Raw genomic sequence first — 25,674 nt, 5'->3', positions numbered from 1 at the left:
CAAATCCTGGAGGGAGACTGCTATTCTATAAATTATATCTGTGTGTAGGGCATCACTGTGGGTGCACTCAGTATGAGAGCACAACTGCATTTGTTATTAGCAATTGCTGTGTCATAGCTACTGTCCTGTTTTTTTTTTTCTTTGTAAAGACACATCACACAGGATGGGGAAGTCTGAAAATGTGACGATGAACTTCTCTTCCATCCCTAGTAGAAGCCAATGTAATAAAGGAATAAATCCAGCACCATCATTCTCATTCTCACTGGTTATCACTACAGTTCTTTGCCCATAATTTACATAAATTTAAATTCTGCTCAAATTTTTCACATTGCTGACTACACTTTCGCTTTGCCTCCTTTTATCAGAAATTGCCAGCTCTCATAGAAAATTAATGAGCACCAGCTGCTTTGTCAAGATGTGTCGCTGTTGGTGGGTCAGCATCCATAAGGTCTTGTTTAACAGTGTGGATATTTACCACAAGGGGTGCTATAACACATCTAACATTGCACGCACGGAAATGTGCATTCTGTCACAAGTTTGTAAAAGTTTCTGTGCTACTACAATAAGAAACAGTGGTGAATAACACATTTGAAAATGTTATTTGGAATATTTAAAAGCTCCTTGTCATAGGTTTTTTTTAGTTGTATATTGTGAATAAAACAAAATCTATAGAATACACATTGACAGCTTTATTTATGCAAAGGTAGCAATCATGTTAATGTATTGTTATACTGAATTTTATATTTACAACTCGTCGCTAGTTTTAACATTTAGTTATGAGTGTGCAATAGCCCATTTCATGCACTGGTCATTGGAGTAGGAGTGAGATTCTATTAGATTTGGACGGATTTACACATGCTAGTAACTCAATCAAAAACAGTTGGCTAAATCTATACCCATTTTCTCCGTTGGAGAGCTGTCTCCCCTCCCTTGGCCTGTTGTCAGTTCCGCTATGTAATCCCACAGTCGCACAGCACATCCAGGCGTGTCTTTTGTGATAACAAAGAATAGGGATCAGTAGGAAATGATGTTTCATTTATCTTCTACTTTGATTCGGAAGCACATTTACACATAAATATATTTGGCGCCGAAATACAAACAAATGCACGCACACACATACCCACACACACACACATACAGAAAGGTGCACAGACATGTTAAATGAACATATGCTGCTCGTATTAGAATAATCAGCACGGGTGGCAATATATTGCATCACTTGTCCTGTCTCATTTTGCCTCTACATGTGATCTCTTGGGGACCCTGTCACTACTTCCATGTATGTTTATATTCTCAGCCATCCCAAGTGTCCATCAGATTTGTCCATCAATCCAGAAAGTTTTCCAAAAATCCAAAAACATGTCTCAAACATACAGTGTACGAAATGTTAGAAAAAAAGGAGTTAAGAGAAAACCCATGCGGACAACACACCAAACTCCTCACGAACAGTCACCCAGAGCAGGACTCGAACCCACAACCTGTTTGCAAGCTGTGTGACTGCAACGCTACACCACTGTGCCACCCAGTATGAAATCAAGACAATTTTAAAATCCACAATTAAAATAGAACATGGTACAATTATGTAATAAATAATATGTGCCCTTAAGGGGAATCAACACTGTGACAGTTTTTCAAACAGTGTAGAATGAAAGTGGAAAGGTTTATATATATTGAGGAAGTGGGAGAGGTTAGAAACTCCAGTATGACTGAGGATGGAGAAGGTTAAAACTGTAGTGTCACGGATCTTGAACTGTAGTGAGACCGCACCAGAGAGGAAGAGTTTAAAATCTCCAGTCTCACAAAGCGAGAGCAGTTAAACTCTACAGAAGGAGGGGTTAAATTTAGAATCTCTCCAACAAAGGAGGTAAAAAATGGGAAAGTCTTGAAAACTAATTGTTGTCAGTTATAGTAATCATGACATAATGTTGTTATTGTTAATGTTCCACTGTTCTTTACTACCCAGTGTCTGACAAACCAGTAGTGAATATGAGAACACATTGAACTCCACATAGACACTAGCCCAGATCAAGGACTGAACCCCAGACCCTAAGAACCAGACTGGTGTTGCAGCTACATAACCAACACACCATTGTGCTGCCTATTTATCTCCTTATGTTTTCTTATGAACTGCCAAGTAATCATTGGCAATTGTATTGAGAAAGTAAATTAGTAGATTATTGTTAAAAAATAAAGTTATGTAATACTAATAATCAAGTAAATGGAGTGACAGCAAGAGCTTCACTGTGTAGGCGTGAGGGTGAAGGTATGAGTAACTGTGAGGGCTCAAAGTTATGCTGATGAGTGCTGAGCTGCATGTGTTGACAGAAAAAGTCTCTCGTTTTACATTTTGATCTTGCAAAATGACTGAGAAATATTCACAAAATCCACAAAGTGGGCTTTTTCCTTTACCACCACCTCTTTAGTCCTTCAATCGTGTGCACACTTATCCCACCATAAGTCACTTTTTCTTTTTTTGATTATGAAAGGGAGCCAAGTTTTGTAATCAGTATATCTTGTTTTTCAGGACTTGGTCCCCAACGGCCTCTCTCTCTCTCTCTCTCTCTCTCTCTCTCTCTCTCTCTCTCTCTCTCTCTCTCTCTCTCTCTCCCTCTCTCTCTCTCTCTCTCTCTCTCTCTCTTTCTTCTCCCTCTCTCTCTCTCTCTCTCTCTCTCTCTCACACACACACACTTTCTTCTCCCTCTCTCTTGCGCTCAATCCCCTGAATCAGCTGCTGACTCAGCATCGAATCTCTTTGCACAAACACTTTTCCCTAAGCTGTCAACACTGTGGAATCAGAGGTGAAAAGGAGAACACTGACCCTACCCATTAGATAGGGAATGGGGAATACAGTGGATATGTGTATTTGTGAGTGTGTGGGTGGGTGTGTGTGTGTTCCTGTGTACGCGCTCTGTATTCTCCATCAGTGTAATCTAATTTCTCCCCAGAGAACGAAGGTGGATCCATCAGGCACTAAATGCCTGGGCTCAAATGTGATGAGGAGATAACAAACCTAATGGCATTATGTAGCATTACACTGAAGGCTTCTTGGCCCCTCCAGCTTCCCGTACGTTCTGTCGTCCATGCTGGTCAAACATTGTTTATTTATTCTTGACTGTACACTGGGCTATGTCAGTGTGATGCTACTACTGTAATTAAGTATGTCATAAAGACATTACTGTAAGTGCGGGTCAGGGGTTATACACTGAAATGTATGTGTCAATATTAACTGAATGTTTGGCATCATCCAACGTTTGTTCTGAGAATATAATTGGCTAGTTCGTGCATTCAGGCATAACTCCTGCTCATCTTAAAGTACTGGATGGAGATCCATTATTCCAAAGATGGCACAGGTCACAAGTGGGTGCAACTGAACACCTGTATACTGAAGTGAATCAGTGAAAACAAACTACTGAAAGAGACACAGTCACATTTCTGTTGTGTATTCAGTGTGTGTGTGTGTGTGTGTGTGTGTGTGTGAATTATTCAAACTCTTGCACTTGCAAACTTTTCGGTAATGTTACTTTGAGCTATTACTGCATTACCATAGCGACCAATTTATAGCCATTCTCCTTGGCAACTTGCAGACACTGAGACATTAGGAAGAGACTCTGTCTCACGCACACACACACACACACACACACACGCTTCAACACATACATATGTACAGCAAATGCAAAGCTTTTATCTTTGTGAGCTCGAGGAACTCTTGCTTCAGATGTGACAGTAAACACAGGTGTCTCTGTCCCTCTTTTCACTGTGGTAAAAAATCAATGCTGTGGGTCTGAAAAGATGTGTAGCTGGCACAATGTTTTTACTGAGGACAGGAAGTGGACAAAAAATATAAACATTTCCAAATAAAACAAAAGACAGCCCATTTTTTTCCGACTAAACCAGATCCCTTATCTCATCATAACAGGATCTGTTTGACATTACTTGAATTGTACTTACTTGAATGTAAGCAAAAATGATCACCCATATCTAAACTTTGGAGGAGTGGACAAATATCTATTCTAACATCTGTGAAAAAGAAAAGAAAGATTTCTGGTAAACATATTTTAATTTTTGTTTTTCCTAACACTGAATAAGGAATAATTTGTAATCAGTCACCGTAATCACTGGAAATTAAAGGAAGAAATCCCACTCTTACACATTACTGTATTTTATGATGTTAATCATTTTCCATTTTGTGATCAGTGTCTTCATGAGCTTTCTTTAATGTCCTAGGGTTTGGACCTTTATTTTTAGCCAGTGCCTTAATGATGCTCTAAAATACTGTGTGTGTGTGTGTGTGTGTGTGTGTGTGTGTGTGTGTGTGTGTGAAGTTGTTCTGACAGGATTTGCCAGAGCGTTTTGATTGCAGCTCTTTTAGTGGTTTACTAAGCACGGATTAGCACTGATGGCTTTTATGCCTTTTAGCCTTGTGTATATGTCTCTCTCTCTCTCTCTCTCTCTCTCTCTCTCGCTCTCTCTCCCCCCCATGTGTGTGTGTGTTTGTGTGAATGTCTGGGTAAGTGGGCTGAATAAGTGAGTCTAGTGCATTAGGCGGCTTTGTTTGTGCAGTTTCCCATCTGCATAGCATTGCTTTTATAATTTTTTCCTTTAAACTCAGCAGAGGGAGATGATTGTTATGGTGCATTTGATAATCGAGTTATTATAATGGCTTTAGGAATACTTATGCAGTTATTTGAACACTCATTCCTACTGTGTTGCTGCTGCTGGTGGTGGTGGTGGTGGTGGTGGTGAGGATGATGGTGATGATCACATGATCACGAGGGAGTGAGACGATGTCATTTCCGTTGTTGAGGCTGTTGAGAATGATGAGATTGAAGAGGGTGATAGGTGATTCCAGGCCCTGCCGTAAGCTGTGTGGTAACTCATTGTTTCTGTGTTAATGGTTATTTCAGTGCTGATGATGCTGTTTGCAAATTACATTTATAATAAATATGATAGGGCGGCACGGTGGTGCAGCAGGTAGTGTCGCAGTCACACAGCTCCAGGGGCCTGGAGGTTGTGGGTTCGATTCCAGCTCCGGGTGACTGTCTGTGAGGAGTGTGGTGTGTTCTCCCCGTGTCCGCGTGGGTTTCCTCCGGGTGCTCCGGTTTCCTCCCACAGTCCAAAAACACACGTTGCAGGTGGATTGGCGACTTGAAAGTGTCCGTAGGTGTGAGTGAATGTGTGTGTGTGTCTGTGTTGCCCTTTGAAGGACTGGCGTCCCCTCCAGGGTGTATTCCCACCTTGCGCCTGATGATTCCAGGTAGGCTCTGGACCCCCCACGACCCTAAATTGGATAAGCGGTTACAGATAATGGATGGGTAATGGATGGATAAATATGATAATGATGGTGCGGCACGGTGGCGCAGAAGGTAGTGTCGCAGTCACACAGCTCCAGGAACCTGGAGGTTGTGGGTTCGATTCCAGGTAGGCTCTGGACCCACCGCGACACTGACTTGGATAAGCGGTTACAGATAATGAATGAATGATAATGATGATGATGACTACGCTGTTAGTAGTGATAATTGGGATGGTTAAAATAATGATAGTAATACCAGTCTGGCTTTCAAATGTGTCTGCTGGGATTTTTGTGACAGATATGTTTACTCCCATTGTCCAGCCTCAACCCAATCGCAAAACATTGGGTGCATATCTCTCTCTTTATCTCTTAAACACACACACAAACACACACACAGTCACCCACTTTGCAAAGTTTAATTTGGTTCCACATAAAATACAAATAAATCAAAGGGATTTAAATAGGTTTGAAAAGAATCCAACCCAGTAATGCGCTTCATTAGTCCATACCTGCTGTTCCATTTTCACGAGTAAAAGAAGCATCCTGTTTTCCAGCCAACGTTCCAAGTAATGGCTGAGATAGAGCAGCACATTTGCAGTCCTTATGTTTCATTTTTACTTTTCAGATACCTGTTGTCTGTAGTTTGTCTCAGCAAATTGGTGAACTAGCCCCTGACCCTGCTTTCCAAGAGTCTGAAATCTCTGGAGAGCTGAATATGTGGCTTTTACCTACAAGCCCAAATCAGCAAAAGTTGGGACATTAAGGGGAATCCAAATACATTCAAAACACTGTTTCTTATATTTATTAAGATTTTTTTGTGTGTCATTGCTGGCAGTGTGAACCCAAGATATTTCATGTCATGTCTGGTCAACTTTATTTAAATTGTTAATATACATCCATGCCTAAATTCCAAGCCTGCAACACATTCCAGAAAAAAAAGTTGGGATTGTAAAGCATTTTCCCATGTTAATGTTACCCTTTTATTACACATCACTTAAAAGATGTCAAGAGCTGAAGTGTTTCAGGTGTTATTGTGTCCCATTATTCCTGCAAATACATCTTAAAGTGTGCAAAAGTATGGGGTCATCATTGTTTCAAATTACTAAACACATTTTTATGCAGGCCAGTCCAGTACCCAATCCCTCCTCTTCCACAGCTATGCCTTTGTAATGTGTTCAGCATGTGGTTTTACATGTTGTGTTTACTGAAAAATGCATGGACAACCCTGGAAAAGATGTCACCTTGAAGGCAGCATATATTGCTCTCACTGTACTTTTCTGCATGAACGCTGCCATCACTGAAGTGTAAATCACCTTTGCCTTTTGGACTTGCTGTAGCTAAAAGTCCAGATGGAGCTTTTTGTCAAGATGTGAGGCCTATGCTGCACCAGAGTTGCTCTATGGGCCTAAACATGCCTTGCTCTGCCACAGCTGTTAGCTGGTTTAGAATAAGGCTAATAAGTGTGACAGCTAATTTTGATGCCCCCCAACCTCAGTGCATCAATGTCTTCACCCTGCCTCACACATTTTTATGCTTTACCCCCTAACATGCTGATGCTTAGAAATCACCACTGCTATATTATAACTAGTATTGGAGAATAATGTATGATTCATATTGTTTACTGTGAAAATGTTTAAAAATATTTACTGTTGTATACTTATATATAAAGTATATAAATATATACTACTGAATTACTTTTAATATTATAATCAGACACCTTTGCGAATGCACTCACACTGTAAATGGTCTGACACAGTACCACAATCTGTGATGTCATTCCCCACTCATTCTCACTCTGCTGGTCGGTGCTCTCTCAAATGGAGACAGCCCACTTTAAGATCTCTTCATGTTTTATTCATCTGCACATGCACATCTGCTTCTGACTGATCTCAGGTCAGAGCTCACTGATCTCTCTCTCTCCCTGTTTCTCTCTCTCTCTATTTTTGCTACACTCAGCTTGTCAGTCAGTTCAGTAAATTCTTCGAATAAAACATTAAGCGTGGGGGAAACCTTCTGTGTATTTTGACAGCTTTTGTGTAATGTTTGCGTCAACTTTTCAACTACTTCTGACAGGCGTGTCTGAAGGCCCAGAAAATATTCTAGAAAAATGACTCTTTTCACAGGAGCGTCAAGTAATCTACTCTCAGCTTCATGTGAGAAGGCCGTTCAGGTCTGTAAAAAAATTAGTTGTGCTCTGTGTGGCAGATGCTTTCCGGTAGTTGCAAGAGAATGTGTGTATGACTTTAACACTCAGAACTCAGAAGTACAAGTGCACCTTAAAGGAACGCTATGTAATATTTGTGCCTTAAAATTAGAGCTTACAAATTATTATTATTAGAGCTTGTGATGATTCTGATCTGTAATGGAGAGAACAGAGTCTCTGCCGGTTGACAGAGCCTCTGCCTCAGCACTGCAGGAACTGTACGATGTAAGTTTTGGAGGAGGGTAGGAGACCACCAACCACTATATATTAGTTATTATAGTGTGTTTAGGTTATAGTTGTGAGTTATTTTATAAATGAAAGATTGTTACACTTTGTCAGAAAGTACTGAAACAAAGTCTAAGAGCTTAGAAACGTCTGAACTCTGAGTAGGAAATGTTTTTGGCAAGAGCATAGAATTAGCATGGATGGAGGTGACGTGTCCCCACTAATATCCAGCGATTATTGAATTATCCCCACCAATAATTTGATCCACTCCAAAGAAAAAAATCTGTCAACATCTCATTAACCTAGAGGTGCCAAAAGGGTTAAATCACGTTCCTAACTCCCCGTAACACAAATGACCAGTGTAATTGGCTGTGCTGTTCCCTGCTGTCAGTCTCTGTAGCTTGGTTGTTATCAGCGCCAAAAGGAAGGAAAACTTTCTAGTCATAAATGAGTAAAGTGAGTGTTACTGTGCAAGACTCGTGTGCAAGACATCACATGGGTGTCAAAAGTGAGTGAGGATGGAAGCAAGAAAGGTGTACATAATGAGCTATTTTTCAAAGAAATATATAAGTCACTTAAAGTCAACTTTGCTAATGAAATCATAATAACAGCAAGCTAAAGTCATCTGTATGAATAATATAGTTTGGAAATTAACTACACAACAAACTGCCAATTATCAGTTCTCTTATATTGTTGTTTTGTCACGGAGCAAAGGGGGGCAATAAAAACAGGCAATGGGTGAAGGTGTAGATTCATAGGTCCCCAACAATGTCAAGAGCAAATCTACGGCATTGGTTTTGTGATTTAAGCATTTAAGCTTTTTCCGCGACCCTGAACTGGATAAGCGCTTACAGACAATGAATGAATGTGGCTTTGTGCTACTCTAATAAGCACATTATACGATCCTATTACTTGTTACATACATTAGCCTTGTAGCTTCAGTTAAAAGACCTCAGAATAAAACTGCAGATAACAAGCAAGTCTTGGCTGGATGATTACATTTATGATAATGGATAATTCTTTAGAGCTAAACATCTTTTGATCACGCTTTTTTCAGGTTCTTTAAGAGCCTCATTCAATAGCACATGGCAGTGGTCATTAGCTGGGATCAAATCTGGCTGTTAAGTTTGTGTCGTGGCTAGTATTTCTGAGTGCCAGCTAACTAGCACAGTGTTAGTGGTTAGGCATTAGCTGTCTGTAAATATCTTCTCATGTGGACACTATAGGAGCATTTCTCCAAGGATTTTTAGAGTGCTCTTCGGGAGGCCTCTCCAGAGACAGAGACACAGCTCAGCAATTACCCAACAGTCTACAGGACACAAGTTTATCCTGCCACTCCTTTCCTCCATCAGATAGGATTTGATTAATTCCGCAAAGCTTTCAGAATGCTGTTTTTAAAGGCCAAATTAGGGGCAGTTATGCTAATCTGAGTGCTTGGATACAAATCCAAATTCGGAAGCCAGAGCAAGTTGATCAGAGCTGTAATTGGGACTGTGTTTTAGGCCTGTATAACCGTCATGAATTCATTTTATGACCAGAAATGTAGTACTATTGGTTGATGCAACCTTTCCATTCCCTCTCTCTCTCTCTCTCTCTCTCTCTCTCTCTCTCACACACACACACACACACACACACACACACACACACACACACATATATATATATATACATTTATAGGTGTCTACTTTTTTTACATTTTTAGGGTTTACCACAAGTAGGCCTGATCCCTTTTCTTATTTTTAAACCTACTCCTTGTTTTCAAGTGTTATTTTGCCTCATGGAACGGAGTTAATATGGAGTGGTTCAAATCTTCGAAAATGGGACAACGTTTTAAGAGTCTGATATGTCATCAATAGGCAGCTCTGCCAGTCTGTAGTTATATCAGAGGAGCGGTACTGTGCTGCAACCTCCCTACTGGATTGTATTAAAATTTAGGGCATGATACACCTTCAGAAGCATTCCACAATCATATATTATTGCCCACGTCTGTGATTTCAGGCTCCTCAACAGCCTTATGTTCATACTTTTCACTTAAACCTTAAACATTGCAGTAGCCTCAGATGCTAGAATGTAATCGCTTCATTATTGCTTCATAGACAAATTTATCCTTGTTTAGTTTCTATGAAGATTTCACCTGTAACTAAATTCTTTGCCATTTGTTACTTCGCTCAGGAATAATGTGCAGATGTCTCTATGGTAATATATGTAAAAGATTTCAGTAATGTTAGTAGATCCTTAAAACAGTGCAAATATTAATTAAGTGTATCAGAGAGTCAGAATAGATCTCTTTATTAATAAAGATTGAAAAAACCATTGGACTATTTGAATACTTATAAGTGTGTTGACTTCCTTTAAATGTGTTTGTATGTTATATGGTACAGATTAGTACCTTTCTTCACAAACTGTACTCTGCAAACTGCAATAATCGTAAGCCTCTAAAACACTTATAGGGGCTACAAACAGTTGTTTATATTCAGTCATTTTGTGCTGTTTCAGTGGAAGATGACTCAAATGACTTTAGGAGTGCTTTAGCCAGCATTATAATTAAAACAGATAAAGATTTTGAGATTATTTGATGTAAGCAAGTTAATTACGACTGTGGGACAGTTAAGTCCATGGAGAGGATAATGAGATCTGGTTTGATCTGTTTTCTTTGGAGCTGCAAAGCTGTATTTTTGATTATTCAAGAGGACTTTGTTGAATGTCAACGATTTTTCCTTTCCTTGGGATTGTGGGAGAGACTGTGTATGTGTGTGTTTTTGAATGTGAAATAGGAAATTGTTTACTACTTCAACGTCTATTCCAAGATATGACTGACAGCATTAGAGAGAGAAAAAGAGAGCAAGAGCATGCTGTTAATGCGGATCGCCCCTGGGGTGTTGTGAGTCAGTAAGGCCTGTGTGTTGAAGTGTTTGTGAGTGTGTGATAAAGGCTGACTGATTTGTCACCCTCACTGTCACAAGACTTCAGAGAACATGTGAGAGCAGCATTCCCCAAGTGAGGGGTCAGAGGTCAACTCACTGATGCATGACTAGGATTAGTTTCAGTTTTGTCCCCCGTGTCCACCAGAGGCTTCCACTGCTACTTTTTATTTGACGTTTTCCATAACGCCTGCTCAGCTTCTCCCTACACAGTGATGACAGGCAGTGAATATCAAACACTTCAAGTAGGAAAAGTTTCTTTCTATTCTAATGAGCAGATTTCTTTCCCAATTTGCAGTAACTTGCTGAAGACTAGCCTGATTTATTTCGAGGAACTCAATAACATATGTTTTCTGTTGTAAAACCTCAAGCTTTTATTCTTAACCTTTCATGTCCTATTTTGGTTTGACAAGTCTTGATCTCCTAGAGTGAATGGCCTTTTATTTTATTTTATTCTGCACTGCTCAGTAATGTTACAATACAACAGGGAGTTCCTTCTCCACATTTCTTTAAAACAGTGCAGTATTGCAGTATTATGATGCAAGATAGCTGAGGCTTTGTTTTGTTGTTTTTTTCCTTCCCACTCTCTATGTGATGTCCATAGAGGATGTTTTTATTTGTTCATATTTATATAGGATTTTTTTTACATTTGTCATATACATCACATTCTTGAAGATCTTGTGAGCTGTCAGCTGTAAACAAAATATTTTAAACAAAACTTTTATATTTTTTGTATTTATATTTTTTGTAGCTGATTTCTGAAACAAAGCAAAGTTATATTTCTCATAGATTTCATAACAGTCAGTAAGCTAATGTGTGTTTCTATGCTCTTTCATAACACACAACGCCCTTCTGGTGATTTCAGACCCTGAAATTATTCTTACTCCCTTGAAAGGCAACAGTGAATATCAAGCATTACACTGGGAAGTTGAAAAAGAAATGTCCTCATATTTTGATGGGCAGGCAAGTTCTATGGAGATCCCCATGCTTTTCATTTCCGGCGAGTTCTATGGAAGCGCGACGTGTTGAGCAGGTGTGGAATCATAATGTGCTCAATAGAGGGATTAAAGTGCAGAGTCAGGACTGTAAAGATCCTACTACACATTCGTTACTCTCTCTCCTCTCTCTCTCTCTCTCTCTCTCTCTCTCTCTCTCTCTCTCTCCTTTATTAGATCCTCTCAGTGTGTGTGCGGTGTCAGGGCGACAGCATAGCTGGGCGAGATGTCATGCCTGTCTTAACTCTTCACTTTTAATAAGCCCCCAGCCAAGTTTTGCTTTTCTGACAGGCAGAAGAGGGGCTGCTTCCATGAAGCATACACATACTCTCACACACACACATGCACATACGTTTGTATTTCTGTCTTTGCTGGCTATTTCAGTTGCCTTCTGAATGATGTGCCTCAAACCCAAACCTCACATTCAGAAATATTTAGATGCTAAAAGATGTTCTTTGGAGTACTGAATGAAAAACAATTTTGGTCGTCTACAAAAGATTTTCGTGTTATAATTCCATCAACAATTTTTTATTATTATTTTTTTTTTATTTAAAGAAACTCACATTAATATAAATGTTCTGAGCACTGTTTTGAAACGTTTCACTCATGATTAAGTACCATACAAATTATCGCTGTGTACATAATAGCGGTAAAATCATTGTAATGAATCTTTGTTATATTTAAAATTACAAGCTTATAGTGGTGTAACGGGCTGTTCATTACAACAGCTTTCTAGGATTCAATACTTAGCACCTCCCAGTTGATAATAGCTCAAATAAACAAATATTATTTAATGCTGCCTCTAAAGCTGATATTGCACCGATCAAAAGTTAGATTTTTTTTATGACACCACATCTCAGATCTTCTGTAATTCCCCACAGATGTGGGAAATAAGTGCATCCAGCTTAAATAATTGTGATGAGGTGGTTATATAATAATTGTTACTAAAGATAACCTACAACCAAATGTTCATATCAGGAATCATTAGGACTTCTGGCTCTTTGATTTTGAAAATCAAGGGAAAAAATGTATTAATTTATTTATTTTGGTAAAAACTGACAATAATTAGCACTTTTTTTCTGTATCTGTGGTCCCCACAGAGAGCTAAATACACGGCCTCACACACAAAGTGCTGTTTTCACGCTCTGGCACACATACACTTGTCCAGTCGAGTCAGTCTGTCTTCATACTGATGTCAAGCTTACAGCTATTGTTCCGCTATAAGCATTCACGTATATGTATAGTATTACATGTCCAACGGCTTATAAACACAGGCAGATCATCTAGAAGAGCTTGCATTCACATCACAGGCCACCTGGTCAACAAACATACACACACACACACACACACAAACTAAGCTGTGCTTGGTGTGTAGATGTCATTGTTAGATTATTGAGCTGTCCTTGTGTTGATGTGCTCCTTGGATTGCAGCAGTGTAAAGCAATGTAATTACAGATTACACTAGGGATTTGGGGCCTGATGGCATTAGAAGCAGTAGAAGAGAGATACACAGAGTGCGTGTGGGTGCTGAGACGAGTGTATTGGTGTATTTCCTCTCTCTCTTGTCTCATGCTGAGAGGACAGTGTGATGGAAATGGGACGATATCCCAGGACACATAAAAGGATGTCTCGATTGCTCAGGATTAGCCTCTGAAACACAAATCCCTTCATTTCTCTCTGTGCAGAGAATTGAATAAAAACTGGAGGGAGAGAAAATGATAGTGACAAGACCAGTCAGCTTTGGGATAGCGTCTATAAGCAGCTGATGGATTGCAGGCCTAAGGCCAACAGTTTGTGGACACCTACTTGTGTAATGTTTCTTCTGCAATGAACAGTGGTAATAGTAAGTTTGTTTTTGATGCAGTAACAGCCGCTACATTTTTGGAGAGGCTTTCACTGAATGTTGGACCAGTCCAGAGAATGCAGTTCTACTCATTCACATCTCACTGCTGGGGACTATTTATGCCCAGAGCTCATGTGTCCAGTGAATGAAATCAGATGATAGGTGTTACTAATATAAATGGATGGTGGCAAGTTACAGGTTTTGAAAACGCTTAATGCTGAGTCTGCCTTTTTGACAGTTGTTCTGTGCACTTCTACAATATGTTTACTGTAATGCTGGTGCTGTTGCCAGAGCTCTGTGATGAATAATGCCTAAACAGATTCATTCATTAGGCTCTGGTACTCCGTTTTGACATTGCCAAGCTCTCTTCCTGGACGCATGCCAGTGAGCATCACAAATCTAGTCAGTTCATCTAAACAGATGCTTCAAATATGTGCTATAAATGGGCTCAGCGACACTAGTTACATTTCGAGTGCCGAGTGTCAAAATTGCTGTTTTTATGCTACGTGCACAAAAGTTTTTGACACCAGCTCATCCAACATTTCTTCTGAAATGGAAGGTATTAAAGAAGGCTTTATAAACAAACAAGCTGATGCTTAGCATTAAGCATTGTGACCTTAAGCTCATGTGAAGCTGCTCCTGAGTTTCCCATTTCATTTCATGCTTTTCTTTGGAGATTAAAAAGGCTGAACTAAGCTATTATATAAGTCTTGAACCTCCATGTCCACAGTGGGTGCACCTTTAAATAGTTGAACTCAAGAATCACATTCACTGGCTACTTTATTATATAGATCTACCTTGTATCTACACTCTGTCCATTTTATCAGCTTATATTTTACCACTTACAACATCAAAGTGAGATAGTGAAGTACTCAGAGAAAGAGACTACAGTGTGTAAGTGTAGAACTACAGAGTGCTCTTATATGGTAAGTGGAGCTGATAAAATTGATAAAATGGACAGTAAGTGTACCTAATAAAGTGGCTGATTGGTGTATTAAGGTATATATATATATATATATATATATATATATATATATATAAAATGTGTTTTACAATTATGTGGATTAGATGCCCAATGCAAATGTTTGGCTAATGGGGAATACAACCTTCAGTAAGCTGTAGTTCCATGAAAGAGTGGAGCATTATTAGATAGCTTTATGATGAGCTGAGCTGGAGTGCCATGTTAATCAGTCATTTGACATTAGTACCTGACTCTTGATTAAGAGAACAAGTAACTCATTCTTTTTTAATCTAATCCTCACAGCAATGTTCCAAAACCTAGTGTAAAGTCTTCATAAAGAGTAGATGCTGCTCCTGCAACAAATGTGACGACTAATTCCATATAAATATCCTCGATTACAGAGGACTCATTGGATGAGTGGGATAGTGTATAGTTGTCCTTTAGTCACGTTGCATGTTCAGTGTATATTAAAACATGAAGCTGAATCTCTAGAGTGTTTCTGTTTGTTCTGGGTCCCCGTACTCTCACAGCTGTTTGAGTGTGTAAGCCACGTCCACGAAGTGTGACTCAAAGCCCAGCGATTGATATCGACCAGTCTGTGGGGAAGGCATATGGACCAGCCTGTTAAGGAGGGCAGTGGGTGGAGTAGTAGAAGTGGGAGGCCCAGGAGATGGATGGATGGAAGCCTTTCTCTCTCTCTCCCTCTCTCTCTCTCTCTCTCTGTCTGTCTGTCTGCCTCTTCTGGATGAAAACAGCCTCTCTAAATGTAAACGAGTGCAGGCTCAGTCCTTTAAAGGGCAAAGAGACAGAGAAAGAGGGAGGGAGGGATTGATGCTTAAAATATCTTCTGTTCTTTCCAACACCAAATTCATTTCCCTTTGTAAAGCCCTAATTCAAATGTTCTGTTTTGAATAATTTACCTTTATTTATTAGTGAATTATGTTAAGGACCTGGGATTAAATAATGAAGCAGAGTTAGCATTAATTATGAAACCTGGAAAAAAATCTTTTAAAATTTCTCCACTGATCATTTTAATGTTATGAAAGAGCATTTATAATAATTTGTGGTCTGAATATATTACTTCTATACTAAATCTATTTTAAATATGCCCAATCCCATGTTGGAGACGGTTTATGGAGCGTAAACTTGTTCCATGATTCCTTTAAAGTTCAGTGTTTCTGTGTGAGTTTACTGGAACCTTATTAAATGGTAAATCTCTCTCTCTCTCTCTCTCTCTCTCTCTCTCTCTCTCTGTCTGTCTGTAGGTAATGTGGTTGATATCTACCAGAGGGAATTCTTGGCTCTGAGAGATCGGCTCCACTCGGCTGAGCAGGAGAACCTGAAGCGCTCCAAGGAGCTCAACCTGGTGCTGGACGAGATCAAGAGAGCCATCGCCGAGAAACAAGCACTGCGGGACATCAATCGCACTTGGAGCAGTCTGTCCGGTGAGAAAGCAAAATATGCTTTAGGTCACTCACAGTTGTTACAATGTAGAACTGAACTGTACATGAATCATTCACATACACCCACCTTCCACTTTATTACGGACACCTACAGCTATATTACAGCTTCACAATAGGACTCTACACTTACAGCATGTACATGCACAATTTATTAGCCCCCCCTATACCCCATTAGTCATTGGTAAGTTTCTGAAAACAGGACCACTGCTGACCAGGTGTTATTTAGATAATGGGGCATTCTCAGCACTGCGGTGACACTCACACGGCTCTGTGGTCAGTAAAGTGACCCTCTAATAGATCTGAGTAAGCATTTATGATCTCATATTTTGGACCCTCCATAGAGAACACACATGGACACATTTGAATGCAAATGTCTGTTAATTTGTTGTTGTAATGTTTATTAAATATAGCATATTGGGGAAAAATAACTATAAAATGTAATTCCATTTTCATTCCACACATGAAAGGAGCAATACATATTTTTTAATCATATATATATATATATATATATATATATATATATATATATATTATTTTTTATTATTATTTTTTTTAATGATTAGTTATATTGATTTAAGACTAAAATATTTTATATAAAATTTAAAGTGGGGGACATAATCTATGGAGTGTAAACTAGTTCTTTCTCTATTTAATATGTAAAAGGTATTTATTGCTCTATTAAATTTAAACTGTATTTCATAGTTGTGTAGGATTTGTTAACATATACTCACCTTGAAAAATATGTGGAAAATATCTGAAATAACAAAGGGAATCAGAGTACAGTGGGATGCAAGGTGTTATCCTCTGTTTTGTTCTCAGATGAGACTAAGCTGAAGCTGTGGAACGTCACCAGCAGTAAGAATGTGTTACAGTTGCCCAGCATCTTCCACCACCTACCCCATCTCCTGGCCAAAGAAACCAGCCTACAGCCCGCCGTACACATCGGACAAGGTCGCACTGGAGGTGTGTTGCGTGTTTGTGTGTATACATAAATATATATATATATATATATATGTATATATATATATATATATATATATATATATATATATATATATATATATATATATATATATATATATATATATATATATATATATATATATATATATAGAGAGAGAGAGAGAGAGAGAGAGAGAGAGACCTATATACATATATATATAGAGACACTGAGACAGACACTGAGACACTGTGGCGCAGCCGGTAGTGTCGCAGTCACACAGCTCCAGGGACCTGAAGGTTGTCCGGGTGACTGTCTGTGAGGAGTTTGGTGTGTTCTTCCAGTGTCCGCGTGGGTTTCCTTCAGGTGCTCCAGTTTCCTCCGAAGGTCCAAAATCACAAGTTGGTAGGTGGATTGGCAACTCAAATGTGTCCGTAGGTGTGAATGTGTCTGTGTCTGTGTCACCCTGTGAAGTGAAGTGTGAAGTGTGAGTTCCTGCCATGCGCCCAGTGATTTCGGGTAGGCTCCGGACCCACCACAACCCTGAAAGGGATAAGCGTTTTCAGACAATGGGTGAATGAAAAAAAAAGTTTTTTTTGCCTCTCTTGCTTCTTGCTTGGACCTTTATTTCTGCTGAAGTGGGCCACTAGACATTTAGCCATCTATAAACAGCCTGAATCTCAGGGCTATAGGGACCTGCTGTCCCCATGGCCCCACTGGATATTTGACTCCGTAGGCCCAACTCCAACTCCTTCACCCAAGTGTGAGCTCCAGCATAGGTCCAAGATCATTAGCTCCAATCCCTCACTGAGCCACAGATGTGCATTACGCCACTAGGAGGTAGTATATGGTGGTAGTCTGGATGTAGACCCACCAGGGGGCTGATTATACAAGTCTGTCTTGACAGTTTGTGGACCTCATTTGGGGGTCGTGCTGCTGTAGCACATTTACATTTATGGACATGAAGGGTAGTGCTGAAGCTTCTGCTCTTCTTTGAAGGCATTACACTAGATATTAGAGCATTGCTGTGAGTATTTGATGGCACTCAGCCACATAAGCATTAGTAAAGTCAGTTGATGCTGAAATATCACTGTAACTCCTCCCAAATGTATTGGGAAAAGCACCATCACACCACAGCCGAATTCTGCAGGTCTAGCTTATGCTTGGCATTGAGCATGGTGAACCTAGCCTCATGTGCAGTTGTTCCTATTTCATTTCAGGCTCTTCTGTGGAGAGTATACAAGACAATGTCCATGATGGTTACACTTCCATACACATGTGTACAGGAAAATTGTCATGGTCTTTGTTGATACAAGACGCTTAAGCTGACCAGATTTGAATTCTTAAAAACCTCCTAATTTAACTTGACTACATCATCAAGGCTTCAGGAGCACCTGAATGGAGCAGTGAATCTGATTAGAGCTGCAATAAACTCTGCAGGGGAACCAGCTGGAGCTAAACTAATGAAGAATTAACAATTCGTTACATATTAATGTTTGTGGAAAGAAAACCACTTATTTTTACAAAGGTATTGTTGAGTTCAAACACTTGTTGTAGAGTGTAATTACAGTAAAGTTATTTCAATTTAATTATGTGAGAAGGACGTCTTTGCATTTAAGCCATAATCTCTCTGTTTCTCTCTATTTCATTTTCTGCATCTATCCGTTGGGTTTCATATTTTCATCCCATGATGCATTACTTTATTAAAGTTTAACAGGCATAAATCCCTTATGAAATCACATTGGCCTAGTATTCCCATTCTGAATATGATTGGTTTCTGATTTGTTTTTGTGTCTTCTTAAAATGTCTGGCTTATTTTGTCCTAGGCCTAATTATTCAGTAATGCCAACTGGGCAAGTCTCTTAAAGGAGCAGCTGGTTATTTTTGCAACCACAAAAACACAAACAAACAAACAAACAAAAAACACCAAAGAGTGTTTATGAAAGTAATTACTTACTGTTTTTCACATGTTGATGCTCATTTTGTGAATTAAGGATCAAATTGCTTGTGGTCTTTGAATAAACATGTTTACACACTCTAGAGTGAGTCCCTGAGGGTGTGAGGGTAGCCATCTTTAATCAAATTTTTGTACAGACCACTATGTCTGTAGCTGTCAGTACATTGGCTCATTTTGTTTTAGCATGAAGAAGAATCATTGGAGAAAATGACTGACGACTCCTTTAAGTAAGAATAAAGTAATATCCAATTAAGTGGTTAATTTTCCTCTCCCTATTTCCTTTCAGTGTCAATAGTAATGGGTGTGCCCAGTGTGAAGAGGGAGGTCCATTCGTATTTAACAGACACTCTCAGCTCTCTGATGTCGGAGCTGAGTCCTGCAGAGAAAGAAGACTGCGTCATTGTGGTCTTCATTGCTGAGGTAAGTCTACAACTCCCAGTATCACTGATGAGTGTGAGGAGGTTTGAAAAAACCTATAAAGATGGGATTTTGGAGAAAGATGAAATTTACACAAACTATCCCTTGACACAAATGTTGCTGATCAACAAAGTTTGGTGTGCAAAGTTAGTTTCTTTAGTTAAGAACTGGAGTTTTGTGGCTGTTGTGGCTGAAAGTTATGCAGCATCAATCAGCACTGTGGGAACTGCATGCATAACTCACAAAATATCACAGAATTGCCTCAAAACATGTTGAGTTACAGAGCTGGCAAAAGTGAAAAGTAAAATTTCAAAGACTCTCCAACAGCCTGGCTTTCCTAATCATCTCAGACCAGCCTCAGAGGTGTTAAAAATATTCTGTGAAAGAAATTTTACTTTCTGGACCTGAATGTTTTTATAACAGTATGACATACAGTTGTCTTTTGCACTGGACAAAAGCTCTGCAACAAATCAAACCTAAAACAATTGGGCTTGGGGACTAGTCCTGTAAACCAAGATTGCTTGTGGGTTTAGATACATTTGACATTTGTTTGTTTGTTTTATAGGAAGTGTCAAATGGATTCCACATATACTGGCTATATAAAAACAATTGTATTAGTAACACTATGTGACCCTCAAAAGTTCAGAGAGATAAATTAATATTTTCTTCATGTTATTTTGAGAGTACATGTCCCAGGATAACATTTACTGTTTGTTTGGCTTTTTACACATAATTTTCCAACATCAATAGTTATTTAATTAAGGCTGCTTTATTCAGTTTCAGCTAGAAATTGTTTACAGCTGACACCTGGACAGTTAAGACTAAATATTTTTACGTGGGTTTTTATCAGTTGTCATGAAAGACTTATGTATGTGTAAAATAACCTTTTGAACAGCCTACAGCAAAGCGATTGCAAGCATTTTTTACAAGCAGAATTATCCTTAGTAGTGTGATTTATCTTGTTTATATCTCTGGAGAGTTTTTTTTTCCCAAGAATTCAGTGTGTTTTGGTTTCTTCATGTCCAGATTTGCATAGCTGTGTGTATATGTGGAAGTTGTTTGCCATCAGTAGATCAGTGAGTTTGGTCCTTCTGGGGTGAAGGTTGCATTAGTCTGTGTGTTCATATGTGTCTGAGCTTGTGCGTGTGATGCATTAATGGGTCAATGAGCTCTCCTCTGCTTGAGGAGAAGGTCAGTGTACTTGCAAATCTTACAAGAGATTTTGTTACCACGGCAATCCCGCAGGCTTCCACTAACCCATCCCATAATATTGTGCTAATGGCCTGCCCACTAAGGCAGCCACTAACTGCCCAGCTCTTGCTGATAAATCCCCCACTGTGGAGAGGAGCTGCAAAAAGCAACTATTAAAACGCTGCTCTCGGGCCAATTGCAACACAGCAAACATGCACACAAAACAGTAATGCATTTGACCTAATGGGGGTCAATATGGAGAAAATATGACTTCGCATGCATTTCTGCACCCAATTTCTCAGCACTTTTATTCTGATGTTACAAATACAACGAGAAATTCTAGACTAGGTTTTGTTGTTAAAGTGCTGACTATGTTGTGTAGTGTTTTTGAGGGAACTATGGGTAACATAACAAGCAGCAAACTGAAGAATAAAGAGCAAAGTGGAAACTCACTGCTCCCCTGAAACCTGAGAACATGATGCTACAAACCTGATTCATTTCAACTCATTGACTGTGTATTTGATACTTATGATAGGAATGTTTCTTTTTTTGTCACACACAGCCACCATTGCTTACAGTGGACATCAGTAATAGAATTGGGTATCTTTGGTTTGCTATATGAAAATCACACAGTATAATGTAATTTATATAACATCATTACATTTTTTTGTCTGAGGCACTAATTTAGCTGTAAATAAATACATTCTTTAAATGGAAAATAATATTTTTAAGCATTTTGAGTATATGGGGAATAGGTGTTTAACTGCAATTAATCACACAAAACAAAATGATTAATCATTTGGCAGGATTAATATATGCCTTTGTGCATGTGTGAAAATAAAGAGTTCACATTCGTCATTTAGAACAGATTGTATAATAGAAGGAGAAGATTGCCCCCTAGAAAGGTCAGTGCTGAGTGATCCTAGTGTGTGTGTGTGTGTGTGTGTGTGTGTGTGTGTTTGTCTGCGTTGCTTGTGTAATTAAGAATTCCCTCCATACATGAACTCATCAAACCTGTAATGGCTTCTTAAGATGCAGCCACCTCCACAATACTCAGGAGAGGGTGGGGAAAGTAGACCCCACCCACAGCCCCTGTGTGCCATGCGTGATCCTTTGATCCTATATATGTGTGTGTGTGTGTGTGTGGTGCTACACTACTGAGACTTAATTACTATTTACCATAATTATGATATAAATTATAGCCCATTCATGTTTCGTTATATGATTGTATGATCCTGGGAAATGCCTGTACTCATGTACTGATTTTCATGAACTACTAGATCATGATAATTACAATATTAAACTGATAGTTGTGTAAAAATTCTGATGTACATGATTTCCTCATTATCCCAAGTGTAGCCATTTAGCCAAGATGGGATTGGTGTTTGAAATCTGATTCTATCTGGAGCTGCAAACCCCATGTAGTTAACAAGCAATGAAAAGATAAAGCAGAAATCTGTAATTTCCCCAATCATTCTTCCTAAAAAATATGAAAAAGCCATGATACTGAGACCTAGGTGTAACAGAGATTCTGTACCAAATTTATTGTAAACATGACTGCAACCATGCGGGGGCCCACTCTGTGGAGCATAAACTGGTTCATTTAAGGATTACAAAAAAAATGTAATACATAAAAAGTTACTTAAAAAAATATTTAAAAAATCACTTTAAAAATATTAGTAACCACTTTATTGTGGTGTAAAATGGCCATAAGGCAAACCAATATCATTTTAGTGTGCAGCAGTGTTAACTTAAACCACAATAACGTTAGTTCAGAATTCACTCCAGCTCATCACAGTGGATTTGAATGGGTTGCTTTTACTCCAGAGAAAGCAGCTTCACTGTTCCACGCCTCAGTAATGGGGGAATTTGTACCCTTCTAGCCAACACTGGCCGTAGAACATGATCAAACTTTGGCTGATGTGCAGTTGCTCTAGAGAATCCCATTTTGTTTCATGCCTTTGTCTTATAATTCAGTAATTATAAGAGATATGCACTAGCATTTGAAAATGCTGCAAAGTCAAAACAGAGTAAAAAAGAGAAAAACACAGATGGCTCTTACATCCACTCATTAAACTGAACAAATAACAGTGAATTTATTCACAAGGACGGTTCAGACACCTGCCGCTCCACACTGACACTTTAAAGTCAGGTGTGAGGTTCACATTAATTAACTTACTTGGTGGAGCTATAGGACATAGGAGCCAAAATTAAATGAATCCTACACCTAATGAGTGTGTGTGTGCGCACGAGTTTGTGTGTGTGTTTGTGTATGAGCTTTAAGTCATTCCATCTCCCATCTTTAGAATGTAACTCTTTTTGAAACAGCATGAGTAGAGCAGAGGATACACACAAATGCGCACAAACACATGCACATACACGCACATTTTCCCTTTCCTTAATTTTCCAGTGTCTATTTGACCTCTCTCTCTCTCTCTCTCTCTCTCTCTCTCTCTTTCCCTTTCTCTCACTTTGTATCTCGCTTTTTTTATCTCCTTCTCTCCTTTTCTCTCATATTATCTAATCTCTATTATTCTCTTGATTCTCCTGCCTGTCTTTCTCTCCTCTCTCTGTGTCTCTATATCCCTCTCTTGCTTTATTTTTTCATTCTGTGTGTATGCATTTTAAACAGCACATTATTTGCATATACATAAACAAATAAGACACATGCAAATTGATTTCATTGATGCACAGCACAGTATCTCTCTCTCTCTCTCTCTCTCTCTCTCTCTCTCTTTCTCTCTCTCTCTCTCTTACTGTGTGTGTGTATGTGACAGACACAGATCATGAGCACGAGTACATGTGTATGTGAGTGATGCAGAATGGCATTGAATGGCTTGTTTGTGAATATGGAATATGACTCAGTGTGTGGCATTCAGATGGGCCTGGGAGCCTGTCTGATTAATAACGGAGGGATTCATGTCGTTTTTCACGATCACAGCAGCTCTAATGAAAAGTGGGTTTAAGCTGTTGCCATTTGCCCTCCGTCCCTTGGCGACGCGTGACCATGTGACCCAGTAATTGCTTGATGATTTATTCATCGGTTAATGGCTCTGTTAAACACAATGCTTTTGTTGACGGAGAAGGATTTATGGGCTGGGTCGGCCCACCTCAGAGACGCCCGAGATTGTCCCACAGGGTCAGAGGGGCCAGAGCCTGGAGCAGAATTTACAGTACCACACTAATGTTTACACACTCCTACTCACAGAAGAGCTGCTCTCCATTTCTCAGTGATACAAGACATCAATAATGATGGTCTTCACATATGGGATTGCAAGTGATGGACTGAAATGTCAGCTGCCTAAAATAATAAACCAATAATAGGAATAAAAACCTGAAGGAAAAAAATGCAGGAATTTGTGACTTACGTCACAGTTTTTTTTGTTTTTTCTGGCATCACCAAACCTAACGACTCATCCTCTTAAAAGTCACTCTGAAACTCAAAACTTCCTTTTTCACTTTCTTAACATATGCTCCTACTCATATTAAACCTGATTTTAAGTCATTTTCAGTTCCTAAGTGGATATTGACGGAGCTGAATGGCTAAAACATTGACTTAATTATTCAATTTGGAAATACACTAATTTAAAGAATAATGATATTTAATGCAAAATACTATAATTAATAAAGGTGAAATTGTGAATCTGGTTCTCTCTGAGTGGGCCTGAGTGCTCTGTGAGGCCTGAGAAAACTCATGCTGAAGAAGCACATTGTAGTTCAGCAGAAGTCTGGTAAACATTACCCATACACTTTTGATGTGAACAAAGGCTCTTACAAAAACTGAGCCTTATTATCAAAGCACCTGCCGGAACCAAGGCTGAGGTACGAGATGGTGATAATAGTGTTTTTAATTTTTATTATCAACTTTATTGGCAGACAGGGCAGCTGCGGGAGAGGACCAGCTCAAGGCCAGGCCTCGCTGGAAAATAATGTCTGTAAAATGATGAAAACTGGAATTGTTAGTCGTGCCTGGACGCAAGGCGACTTAGAATTAACACTTGTTTGGAAAGCCTTAATTCTTCAAATATAAAACGGAAACAGTTCTCTTTTAATCTGAAACCTGTGTCTGTGAAATCTTTTAAATAGGTTTTATTGGTTTTTAATTAGACAGATAACTAAGTCAGTCGTTTAAGGCAGAAGGCCTTTTTCAACCTGACAACAGGAACACACTTTGTTATTACTATTAATTGCACTAGTCCTTGATACTGTGATTAATAATTCATTTTGTAATGAATAACAATAAATTAAGTTCTGAATAAAAATGCCATTGTTTTAAATTTAAATACTGGTTTAGGGTTTTTTATGTTTGTCGTAGTAAACACATCAGCCTTGAGAGAGATGGAGAGCCGCAGTTTCGCTGCCTCCTCCCTCTATCTGGTTTTCTCTGTTTTGTTCTGCTAGACCTTCACTCGTCCTTGACACTCAGATGAAGTAATGCTCTTTTTTGTACTTTTTTCTTTCTTTCCATCTTCTTTGTGCTCAAAATTACACACTGTTTTTCCACCTGTCTGTTTGGTGCATGAAACACTGCTAAAAGACAAAGAATAGAAATGAGTCTCCCCCCCCACACACTCTCTCTCTCTCTCTCTCTCTCCCTCACTCTGTTATTCATTATTATATTAGTTTTATGACAAGACTTTTTTTTTGTAAAACCTGCTGGCTATTTTTTATCTTTTTTGTGACAAATCCGTGTTTTCTATTTCTCTATCTTAACATCTTCCTATTTCCCTGACTCTCCCTCTTTCCTCTCCATGAAAGAGGAATATGGGATGGCAGGGACTCCAGGTGTTTCCTGTTCTTCTTCTGATCTCCTGTGTCTGTTTTTTTTCTGCTGTCTCTCTGGACACGTTATGGCCAGAAAACAATGCCTTATTCAGTCAGATTGCTCCTGAGAAAGGCTGATGATGTGATGTGGCCAGCGGGTCACGGTCTGCTTTTGGATGACCTTCATGGGCCTGTGTGTGTATGTGTACGTTTGTATGAATGTTATTGTCTTGCAGTGTATGATGTTTTTATCACTATTTCTAAGTAAAGAAGTGGTGAACAGATCAAAGTTTGGTGAAAGTGGTCAGACTTCTCATTTTGAGTGAGCAGGATCAGTCTGGAGAACTCTAAATCCCTAACATCCTCAAAAGGGCAGTTATGTGCAATAAAAAAAATCCCTAAATCTCTCACCTCAAATATCAACTGCACATAATGTCAGTGCAGCTTCTACACCCCCCCCCCCTTGTTTTAATGCTGTTATTTGCTCCTTTTTAACTTAAGAAA

At 39.1% G+C, this 25,674-nt stretch overlaps 1 protein-coding gene across 1 annotated transcript in view; it reads left to right on the top strand.

Moving 5' to 3' along the window:
- Positions 1-25,674, top strand: part of mgat4b (alpha-1,3-mannosyl-glycoprotein 4-beta-N-acetylglucosaminyltransferase B) — a 122,226-nt gene that overhangs the window by 58,245 nt on the left and 38,307 nt on the right. The window contains exons 2-4 of the mRNA XM_066648928.1: positions 15,704-15,883; positions 16,721-16,864; positions 19,085-19,218. Of these exons, the coding sequence (XP_066505025.1) occupies positions 15,704-15,883; positions 16,721-16,864; positions 19,085-19,218 (458 nt within the window). The remainder of the gene's footprint in view (positions 1-15,703; positions 15,884-16,720; positions 16,865-19,084; positions 19,219-25,674) is intronic.

Source organism: Hoplias malabaricus, chromosome 17, assembly GCF_029633855.1.
Source record: "Hoplias malabaricus isolate fHopMal1 chromosome 17, fHopMal1.hap1, whole genome shotgun sequence".
Classification (NCBI taxonomy): domain Eukaryota; kingdom Metazoa; phylum Chordata; class Actinopteri; order Characiformes; family Erythrinidae; genus Hoplias; species Hoplias malabaricus.
Note: the sequence above shows the minus strand (reverse complement) of the source record. Positions and strands in the feature narration are given on the sequence as shown.